Source organism: Hordeum vulgare, chromosome 5H, assembly GCF_904849725.1.
Source record: "Hordeum vulgare subsp. vulgare chromosome 5H, MorexV3_pseudomolecules_assembly, whole genome shotgun sequence".
Classification (NCBI taxonomy): Eukaryota; Viridiplantae; Streptophyta; class Magnoliopsida; order Poales; family Poaceae; genus Hordeum; species Hordeum vulgare.
In genome coordinates this window covers 541,262,098-541,273,028 of record NC_058522.1, presented here as the reverse complement: position 1 = coordinate 541,273,028, position 10,931 = coordinate 541,262,098, and the positions used below count along the sequence as shown (strand labels likewise).

The following is a 10,931-nucleotide window of genomic DNA, read 5'->3' as shown; positions in this document are numbered from 1 at the left end:
GGGCCTAGAAGAGAATGGTCCAAGATGGCCCGAGCCCACTTTCAGGCCCATCAGAGGACCGGCCGACCCCAAAACCTCGCCGTCATCGCCGTCGCCCTCTTCACACAACAACGCGTACAACCACCAAAAGAACGAGGCATCTCACCACAGAGAGAGGGGGGGAGAGGGAAAAAAAAAGAGCACAGCTCATCAGCCCAGACGCCGACGCCACCCAAGCTCTAGAACCTCCAAGCGCGGCGGACGCCGGCGGCGGCGGAGACCGGCCGATGGGGTCCAACGAGGCGGACAAGCCGCTGCGGCGGATCGGCGCGTCGTTCGAGCAGCTCGCGGCCATCGCCAAGCAGCAGCAGCAGCCCGCGATGGCGGCGGGGGACTTCTCCCGCGCCTGCTCCAACGTCTCCGTCCTCTTCGGCTGCCTCGGCATCGCCTTCAAGTTCGCCGAGATGGACTACGTCGCCAAGGCAAGCCCCGCCCCTGCTCTGCCCCCCTCCCCTCCCCCGCGACCTGCTCTGCTCTAGCTCGCGTCCCGCGATTCCTCCCCCGGTTGGGGCCCTCGGCTGCTTAGGGCGAGTCGGTTGTTCGGTATGCTGCTTCGTTGTGCTTGTGTGTGGTAAAATTTCTGGTGATTTCCGGGGCATTGATTGGTTTGTGTGAAGCTGAGAAAGGTTTGGGGCGAAATGATCTGAAATTCTCAGCCAGATCGACTTGGCAAGTTCTGTTTGAATTCGTTTTCGATTGCTACCCTGCATAGCTGTGCATACTCCATGTGGTGAGGTGATTGTGTTGATCTACTTCAGTTTGAGGATAGGATGTTTCGGTGAAATGTTCTGTCAATTTCTGAACTGGATCAAGCAGCAATTATTGGGTGCTTCATCGGGTTAGGACTGTCTAATTTTGCTAACTGTGTGCTATGGTTGTTGCGGTGTACGCTTCAGGTGTAGGGAATCCTATTCACTTCTGCACTTGAGTTAGTACTGCTCCTTTAATTGTATACATCTCTGTTTTTAAGGTAATTGTGGTGATCCCCTGGACTTGTTTAGGGCGAGACGGTCTCATAAATTTTCAACCTGATCAAGCCAGGAACTATTGTGTGCACATAAGGATCTGGTTATCTATTTCAGCTAGTATTGTGAGATGCTTGCTCTGATGTATGCTTGAGGTGTTGGAAGTTCCAATCTACTTCTGCGCTTATTTTAGTACTACTGCTTATATAGCAAACAAAATGTTCAGCCATTTCGGATTTCACATGCTATCTTGTTACAAAAACCTCATATACTCATGCGTGTTTGATGACTGTCTTGGGGCCAGGCCATCGATTACCTAGTTAATCGTAGCATCCCCTTTTTCAAGGCTTTTGTTTGGCGATCTTGTCTGACTACTTTGTCTTACGTGGCTGCAGGTTAATGATCTACTGGAGGCATCCAAGACGATTTCGACATTGCCCTCCATGGTTGAGCTTGACATTCAGAAGGGCACTGTTAGGCAGCCGGGGAGCCATACGAGGAATCTACTGAGGGTTAAGCGTGGGATTGATATGGTGAAAGTTCTGTTTGAGCAGATATTGGTCACAGAGTAAGTTCAAGTTGCAAACGGGATAGTGCTGTCACTTATATTATGTTGTGATTAAAAAGAACTTACATTATGTTGTCAGACAGCCCTTTAGTTTGCTACTCTTAGATGCCTGTTGAGTAAATGTTATCTGAATGGGCACGATCTCTTTTGTTTCAGAGGCAACTCCCTGAAGGACGCAGCGACAAAGGCTTATGCTCAGGTGTTTGCTCCTCACCATGGCTGGGCCATAAGGAAAGCAGTTGGTGCTGGAATGTACGCCCTACCTTCCAAGTCGCAGCTCCTGAAAAAACTGAATGAAGATGGTGAGTGTCCTGATCTCCAGAATACTTACTGCTGATCTCCAGAATACTTACTGATTTACCTCTTATGTAGTTTATGCATGTCCTTGATCTGAACTTCCATGCCAAGCAAACAACTCACATTATTTGCTGGCATGATCAGATCGCATTGCTTTTGGTTGCCTTAGAAGCATTGATCTAATTGTTTGTTTGTATAGATGTTTGCTTGCATGAGAACAGGTCATATGCAAAGTTCATGTTTAAAAAAAAAGTTGATTAGGTTTCATAAAGAAAAACAAAATTGGGATGTAATATGTCAAGAATACAGATATCTTAGTTTCTTCGTCTTGATGTCACATAATTCTGATCTCGGGTAAACCTTGCAGAAAATTCGGCAAGGGCTCAAATGCAGAGTTTCGTCAGGTCGTCCGGACAAGTGATTCTCTACGTCGAAGACCTCTTCACCTCGAGTAATTTAGGACTAGACTGGTGAGCAAAGCCTATACAGACTTCCAATGTACTAATGCGATCGGATGGTGTGCCGTGCCCTCAAATAACTGTAGCTGGTCTTGGTGTTTGAGTTTGAGAGTCCGGAGTTGTAACGAAAATTCAATAAGCCGTGCTGCCGTGGAGGTTCTGGATGGGTGGATACGGGAGCCATTGTTACAAACCTGAAATTCCAGCTTATCTGTAAGCTGTTAAACTGAAATGCTACCTGCAACGCATGATTCTGAGAATATAGTCTGATCAGAACATTTCTAGTGCTTGCAACTTTTTGTGTGTACACGTCCAACATTTGGTGATTTAGATAAAGGCCGATGTTCTACCATGCCGAACAAGATAAACCCCTATATATTCTACCATGGCGAACCAAACATACAATGTCCTCCATCCATTCCTAAATATAAATCTTAAAAGACTTTGTTAGAGGACTACAAGCAAAATAAGTAAATCTATATTCTAAAATATGTCTATTTTATTAAAGGGCTACATACAGAGCCAAATAAATGAATCTATACTCTAAAGTATGTCTATTTTATTAAAGAACTACATACAGAACAAAATAAGTGAATATATACTCTAAAATATGTTTATATACATCCTTATGTAGTCTTTTAGTGGAACCTAAAAAAAAAGGTATATTTAGGACCGGAGGGACTATTTCCCCGAGAAACTCTGGAACTTTTCTTTGCCACAGGAATCTCGTTAATTTGCAAATGGGACTACCCGGTACAGCAAACAATGAAACAGACGACCAAAAGAAACAACACATCATGCAAACTCAGAATCAACATCCAGCCATAATTTAAATCTCACGTTTAAGATAGCACCAACAAAACTCTGATCATATAGGTCCGAATCTCTGGCAATTAAGCCATGATGTCCAAGCACCAGAAACGAAACTCTGATTCAACAAAACCACAGACGATGATGTTCATAGGCTAACAGGTTTCAGACATGATAACCATCTTATCAAGGCTACTAGCATCCTGGAAGACCCGGAAACTGGAAGGCAGTCCCCTAGTGCGACTTGACGTATTCCTGCACGATGTGAAGACCCTCCGAATCTTCACCATAGTCCTGGTTAGAGGGGAAAGAGCGGCCAAAAGTTAGATTGGAACTAGATTCTTCTTTGCACCAAAATAGAACTGATTCTTCTTTCGCTACATTGGGATGGAATCCTTACCTTCACAACGACACATGAGCAGCCCACCACCTTTCTTGCCTTGCCCTCAGAGTCAATCTTGCAAAGCTGCATCAAATATAGCATATCAAAGTTTGTCAGCAAGCAGTTACAGCTTCCACACAAAAAAAATCAAACTGCATGGCCAAAAGCTTCAAGATAAGCAAGATAAACATGGAGAACAACTAGCAAATGAACAGACACAGGCATTGCAATTGAATACATGAGAGGCCAAGTAATGCTACCTAGTGGAATTCAAATATATGGGATTGATGCAAATATTAGTATATATTGTTAAGCAAATAAACACGACACATGCTTATGAAGATGCAAATATTACTAAACAGATGAACGGAAACACTAACCCCAGCCCACTCGCCAAGAGTTTTGGCACTAGGCACAGTGACCAAGTGAACGTTGTGCTCAGCACAGAGTGCCTTGACAAGCTTCACATAATCAGGCTGGTCGCAATCCTCAGCAAGCACACAGATCTGAGCAGCATGCTTCTCAATCGCTTTTGCAGCTTCACGAAGTCCCTTGACAAGGCCATCATGAGCACTTGACTTCTTCATCACAAGCTGCAGAGCAGTCATCAAGTCCATGGGCTCTCCAAGAACCGGAATTGGGGCCGCAACTGGAGCGGCAACCTCAACTGGGGCATTCTCCTCGCTGATCAACATAAAGGGAAGAAAGTTAGTCAGACAGAAAAACTAGCCACCACATGCATTTGTATCTCGCAGCAAACTTAACAGTTCTCAAAGGGCAAGGCATCATATAATAACTTAATGACAGCATACTTCATCTACAGTTACAAATCGAGCAAAGCAACACATAATGACCATATGACCAACTCATGATAAAAAATAATTACATGCACAGGTTACATTTAACTCTAGTTCATACATTGTTACCCAAACAACAACTGAAAAGATAACAACCAAATCTACGCCAGGAACAGAAGTAGCTACCATAGCATCCTCTGTGCAGTTACCTTCCTACAAGGCTACAATATTGTTATACTACAGCTATAAGATGCAACCTTGCATGACAACGGTACAACCAGAACAGACCCTTTCAGCATCAAAGCAAGCAAGCACAATAATCTCTTCGTCAACATCAGGCATCAGTTGATCCTGACCGGGTACTTTGCATGGCAGATACAACCTCTCAGCCCAGTTAAAATCGCAGGTGAGAAGTTCACAATTTTCTCTCTAATTTAGATAAACTAAACTACAAGCAATTACGCATCTAGATAGGATCTATCAAACAGGAAGACTAGAGCGGTGAGGCATCGACATAGAATCGATTAAACAAGAAGATGCCGCCCTCAGCGGCACCACTTGCTATCTCAAAGACGGGCTTCTCCGTTACAGCGGTAGATTCCTTCAAGATAAGGGAACAGATATCGCCGAGAAGCACGCGGCTCGTAACCCCAGATTCTACTAGACGGCCAACAACTCGCCGAACCAGGCAAATACACGGCGCGGCAGTCGGATTACACGGCCACAAAGCCTAGAGATTTGGATGGGAAACTTACGCCATGTCTCGAGCTCCGAAGACAGAACCGAACCGAACCTCGCGCGCGTAGATCTGAAACAGGCAGAGGAGGTTCGAGGATTAGCGAGACCGCGGGCGGAAGAAGGGAGGAGATGCGGATGCGCGGAGGAGAAGAAGGGCTCAGCGCCGCCACCCACCTGTTGGGAGACGGAGGGACTCGGCGCTCCTGGGAGGCAGGCTAGGGTTTCGTCTGGGGTTTGGGGAGGAGGGACGGGTCGCGGCTTTTGATGTCGCTCGGCGCGGCCTGGCCAGCGGGCCGCGAAGAAATGGGGTGGTCGTTGGGCCAGTAGGTGCTGGGCCATTTCTCCTCAAAGCCTTGTTTTTGACCCGTGAGAAGCCTCGTTTCTGCTTATTCCTTTTTTTTTCTTTCTCGAGGAGCCTCTCGTTTTTATTTGTCTTCTTCTTTTGCGACGTGAGCCTCTCGTTTTTATTTGTGAAAATGGGAAAAACGGAAAAGGAACGAAAAGGCGAGCCTTGGTTTTATCGCTGGGGGTATTTCGGGTTTTTTGCCGCTACATTTATTAGCACGTTACTTGCCAAAAAAAAGGTTGGCATGTACCTTAGCATATGTAAACGTTTTTGGCCCATGCGCCGGCCGAACATTCAGTCGGACGCACGCGCGTCGTTGATCTCGCGATCTCCTCCCCATCCCGAACGGCCCGCGATCTCCTCCCCACCCCGAACGGTTCGCGCGCGCTGCGACGACATGGTCCAAGGGACCCATCATCCTCGTGCGCCCCTGCGCCGCCGCCGTTGCTGCGTCGGTCCTGCCCCCGTCGGCCCGTCCGAATCGTCAGTTCCCGCCATCGTCGACCGTCTGCATCGTCGGATCCAACCTTCGCCCGTCGTCCTCGTCGTCTGTCCGCCATGACCGGGGCGCACGTATACAAGTGTTACAAACGTCACCCAAAATTGCTGCAACGGCTATTTAAAAAAGCTTCAACCGTTGATTAAAAAAACTGCAATCATACATATAAAAAGTTGCAAGGCAAATCATACTTTTTCCTCGTTGAAGTATTTGGTTGAAGCTTTTTTTCTTAACAGTTGAAGCTTTTCTATACACGGTTGAAACTTTTGAGGAGTGACCACGCGAGATGCTGCAGTCAGAGCGGCATTTGAAACTTTTTTCATACACGGTTGAAGCTTTTTCTGTCAACGTTTGCAACTTTACCTCGTCGAAGTTTTTTGGTTGAAGCTGTTTTTCTTACGGTTGAAGCTTTCTCTACACACGGTTGAAACTTTTTTTCCAGCGTTTGCAACACGGGGGGTGAGATGCGACTGACGAGGTGAAGACCGACAAGGTGAAGACCGATGGGCTGCATCCATGGTGCTTCGACCGGCGGCGACAAATGATGAGGGCGACCAGCGGTGAGGAGGCGAGGCGAGGCGGTCGGCACGTGTTGGGGCATCGGCGCGTGCTGGGGCGCCGGCGCGTGCGAGGATGGCGGGCGGTGGGGGCTCGCGTGACGAGATCTGACGGTCAGGGGGGCCCTGATCTGACGGCTGTTGTGCGACCGGCGCAAGCCCTCGGGCCGGTGCGCCTGCGCCTAGTGATGTTCGTTATGCTACTGCACAAAAGACCTTCCGGTGGCGCCAGAAATGGGCACGTTGACGGCACCAGGAATCCTTCTGCGTTGGTGTTCCCTCGAAGCGGAGAGGATGATGTAGCACAGCGGAGGTAAGTATTTCCCTCAGTTTGAGAACCAAGGTATCAATCCGGCGGAGGAGTATCTCAAGATCCTGCACAAACACAAAAACTTGCACCCAACGCTATAAAGGGGTTGTCAATCCCTTATAGTGTTGGAAATATGCCCTAGAGGCAATAATAATTAGTTATTATTATATTTCTTTGTTCATGATAATCATTTATTATCCATGCTATAATTGTATTGATTGGAAACACAATACTTGTGTGGATACATAGACAAAACACTGTCCCTAGTAAGCCTCTAGTTGACTAGCTCGTTGATCAAAGATGGTCAAGGTTTCCTGGCCATAGGCAAGTGTTGTTACTTGATAACGGGATCACATCATTAGGAGAATCATGTGATGGACTAGACCCAAACTAATAGACGTAGCATGTTGATCGTGTCATTTTGTTGCTACTGTTTTCTGCATGTCAAGTATTTGTTCCTATGACCATGAGATCATATAACTCACTCACACCGGAGGAATGCTTTGTGTGTATCAAACATTGCAACGTAACTGGGTGACTATAAAGATGCTCTACAGGTATCTCCGAAGGTTTTTGTTGAGTTAGTATGGATCAAGACTGGGATTTGTCACTCCGTATGACGGAGAGGTATCTCGGGGCCCACTCGGTAATACAACATCACACACAAGCCTTGCAAGCAATGTGACTTAGTGTAAGTTGTGGGATCTTGTATTACGAAACGAGTAAAGAGACTTGCCGGTAAACGAGATTGAAATAGGTATGCGGATACTGACGATCGAATCTCAGGCAAGTAACATACCGAAGGACAAAGGGAATGACATACGGGATTATATGAATCCTTGGCACTGAGGTTCAAACGATAAGATCTTCGTAGAATATGTAGGATCCAATATGGGCATCCAGGTCCCGCTATTGGATATTGACCGAGGAGTCTCTCGGGTCATGTCTACATAGTTCTCGAACCCGCAGGGTCTGCACACTTAAGGTTCGAGGTTGTTTTATGCGTATTTGAGTTATATGGTTGGTTACCGAATGTTGTTCGGAGTCCCGGATGAGATCACGGACGTCACGAGGGTTTGCGGAATGGTTCGGAAACGAAGATTGATATATAGGATGACCTCATTTGGTTACCGGAAGGTTTTCGTGCATTACCGGAAAAGTTTCGGGCTCATCCATAGTGTACTGGGAGTGCTGGGAGGCGTTCCGGGGACCATCAGGAGGGGTGTCACGCCCCAAGGGGTCTCATGGGCTATGGGAAGAGATAAACCAGCCCCTAGTGGGCTGAAATAAGTTCCCACTAAGGCCCATAAGGTTTGAGAAGGAAAAAACACAAGGTGGAAAGAGTTTCTAAGTGGGAAGGTGGAATCGTACTCCAAGTAGGATTGGAGTAGGACTCCTCCACCTCCAATTTCGGCCAAACCTTTAGGTTTTGAAGCTGCCTCCTCCCCTCCCTCCCTCCTATATATAGTGGGGTTTTAGGGCTGATTTGAGACAACTTTTGCCACGGCAGCCCGACCACATACGTCCACGGTTTTACCTCTAGGTCGCGTTTCTGCGGAGCTCGGGCGGAGCCCTGTTGAGATTAGATCACCACCAACCTCCGGAGCGCCGTCACGCTGCTAGAGAACTCATCTACCTCTCCGTCTCTCTTGCTGGATCAAGAAGGCCGAGATCATCGTCGAGCTGTACGTGTGCTGAGCGCGGAGGTGTCGTCCGTTCGGCACTAGATCGTGGGACGGGTCGCGGGACGGTTCGTGGGACGGTTCGCGGGGCGGATCGAGGGACGTGAGGACGTTCCACTACATCAACCGCGTTCACTAACGCTTCTGCTGTGCGATCTACAAGGGTACGTAGATCGGAAATCCCCTCTCGTAGATGGACATCACCATGATAGGTCTTCGTGCGCGTAGGAAAATTTTTGTTTCCCATGCGACGTTCCCCAACAGTGGCATCATGAGCTAGGTTCATCGTAGATGTCTTCTTGAGTAGAACACAAAAGTTTTTGTGGGCGGTGATGTGTGTTTTGCTGCCCTCCTTAGTCTTTTCTTGATTCCGCGGTATTGTTGGATCGAAGCGGCTCGGACCGACATTACTCGTACGCTTACGAGAGACTGGTTTCATCGCTACGAGTAACTCCGTTGCTCAAAGATGACCGGCGAGTGTCGGTTTCTCCAACTTTAGTTGAATCGGATTTGACCGAGGAGGTCCTTGGATGAGGTTAAATAGCAATTCATATATCTCCGTTGTGGTGTTTGCATAAGTAAGATGCGATCCTACTAGATACCCATGGTCACCACGTAAAACATGCAACAACAATTAGAGGACGTCTAACTTGTTTTTGCAGGGTATGCTTGTAATGTGATATGGCCAACGATGTGATGTGATATATTGGATGTATGAGATGATCATGTTGTAATAGTTAATATCGACTTGCACGTCGATGGTACGGCAACCGGCAGGAGCCATAGGGTTGTCTTTAAACTAACGTTTGTGCTTGCAGATGCGTTTACTATATTGCTAGGACGTAGCTTTAGTAGTAAATAGCATGAGTAGCACGACAACCCCGATGGCGACACGTTGATGGAGATCATGATGATGGAGATCATGGTGTGACGCCGGTGACAAGAAGATCGTGCCGGTGCTTTGGTGATGGAGATCAAGAAGCGCATGATGATGGCCATATCATGTCACTTATGAATTGCATGTGATGTTAATCCTTTATGCACCTTATCTTGCTTAGAACGACGGTAGCATTATGAGGTGATCTCTCACTAAAATTTCAAGACGAAATTGTGTTCTCCCCGACTGTGCACCATTGCGACAGTTCTTCGTTTCGAGACACCATGTGATGATCGGGTGTGATAGACTCAACGTTCACATACAACGGGTGCAAAACAGTTGCACACGCGGAACACTCGGGTTAAGCTTGACGAGCCTAGCGTGTGCAGACATGGCCTCGGAACACATGAGACCGGAAGGTCGAGCATGAATCGTATAGTTGATATGATTAGCATAGAGATGCTTACCACTGAAACTATTCTCGACTCACGTGATGATCGGACTTGAGATAGTGGATTTGGATCATGTACCACTCAAATGACTAGAGAGATGTACTTTTTGAGTGGGAGTTCTTAAGTAATATGATTAATTTAACTAATTGTCATGAACATAGTCTAATGGTCTTTGCGAATTACGATGTAGCTTGCGCTATAGCTCTACTGTTTTTAATATGTTCCTAGAGAAATTTTAGTTGAAAGTTGATAGTAGCAAACTTTGCAGACTGAGTCTATAAAACTAAGGATTGTCCTTGTTGCTGCACAGAAGGCTTATGTCCTTAATGCACCACTCAGTGTGATGCACCTCGAGCGTTGTCTGTGGATGTTGTGAACATCTGACATACACGTTTCTGATGACTACGCGATAGTTCGATGCAAAATACTTAATGGCTTAGAAGCGTGGTGCCGAAGACGTTTTGAAACGTCACGGAACATGAGTGATGTTCTAAAGAGATGAAATTGTGATTTCATGCTTGTGCCCTTGTTAAGAGGTATGAGACCTCCGACAAGATTCTTTGTCCATGAAGTAAAGGAGAAAAACTCAATCGTTGAGCGTGTGCTCAGATTGTCTGAGTACGACAATCACTTGAATCAAGTGGGAGTTAATCTTCCAGATGAGATAGTGATGGTTCTCCAAAGTCACTGCCACCAAGCTGTGAGAGCTTCGTGATGAACTATAACATATCAAGGATAGATACAATGATCCTTGAGAGATTCGTGATGTATGACACTGCGAAAGTAGAAATCAAGAAGGAGCGTCAATTGTTGATGGTTAGTAAAACCACTAAGTTTCATGAAAGGCAAGGGCTAGAAGGGATACTTCGTGAAACAACAAAACAGTTGTTGCACTAATGAAGAGACCCAAGTCTAAACCCAAACCCGAGACTAAGTGCTTCTCTTATGAGGGAAACGGTCACTGAGGCGGAGCTACCCTAGATGCTTGGTAGATAAGTAGGCTGGCAAAGTCGAAAGTAGTATATTTGATATACATGATGTTGATGTGTGCTTTACTAGTACTTCTAGTAGCGCGAGGGTATTGGATACCGGTTCAGTTGCTAAGTGACTGGTAACACGAAATGAAAGCTACGGAATAAACGGAGACTAGCTAA

The 10,931-nt window shown here is 46.6% G+C and overlaps 2 protein-coding genes across 2 annotated transcripts; one reads left to right on the top strand and one right to left on the bottom strand.

The window, feature by feature from the left end:
• Positions 1–108: 108 nt before the first annotated feature.
• Positions 109–2,587, top strand: LOC123452564 (accelerated cell death 11). Its single transcript, XM_045129235.1, has 4 exons — positions 109–461; positions 1,400–1,572; positions 1,729–1,874; positions 2,237–2,587. The coding sequence occupies exons 1-4, from the start codon at positions 267–269 to the stop codon at positions 2,341–2,343; spliced, it is 621 nt and encodes a 206-aa protein (XP_044985170.1). The 5' UTR covers positions 109–266; the 3' UTR covers positions 2,344–2,587.
• Positions 2,588–3,152: 565 nt separating this feature from the next.
• Positions 3,153–5,392, bottom strand: LOC123452565 (40S ribosomal protein S12-like). Its single transcript, XM_045129236.1, has 5 exons — positions 5,229–5,392; positions 5,072–5,124; positions 3,900–4,203; positions 3,538–3,603; positions 3,153–3,431 (listed from the first exon to the last, which is right to left on the bottom strand). Exons 2-5 carry the CDS (start codon positions 5,074–5,076, stop codon positions 3,372–3,374), a joined length of 435 nt encoding a protein of 144 aa, XP_044985171.1. The 5' UTR covers positions 5,077–5,124; positions 5,229–5,392; the 3' UTR covers positions 3,153–3,371.
• Between the last annotated feature and the right edge of the window lie 5,539 nt (positions 5,393–10,931).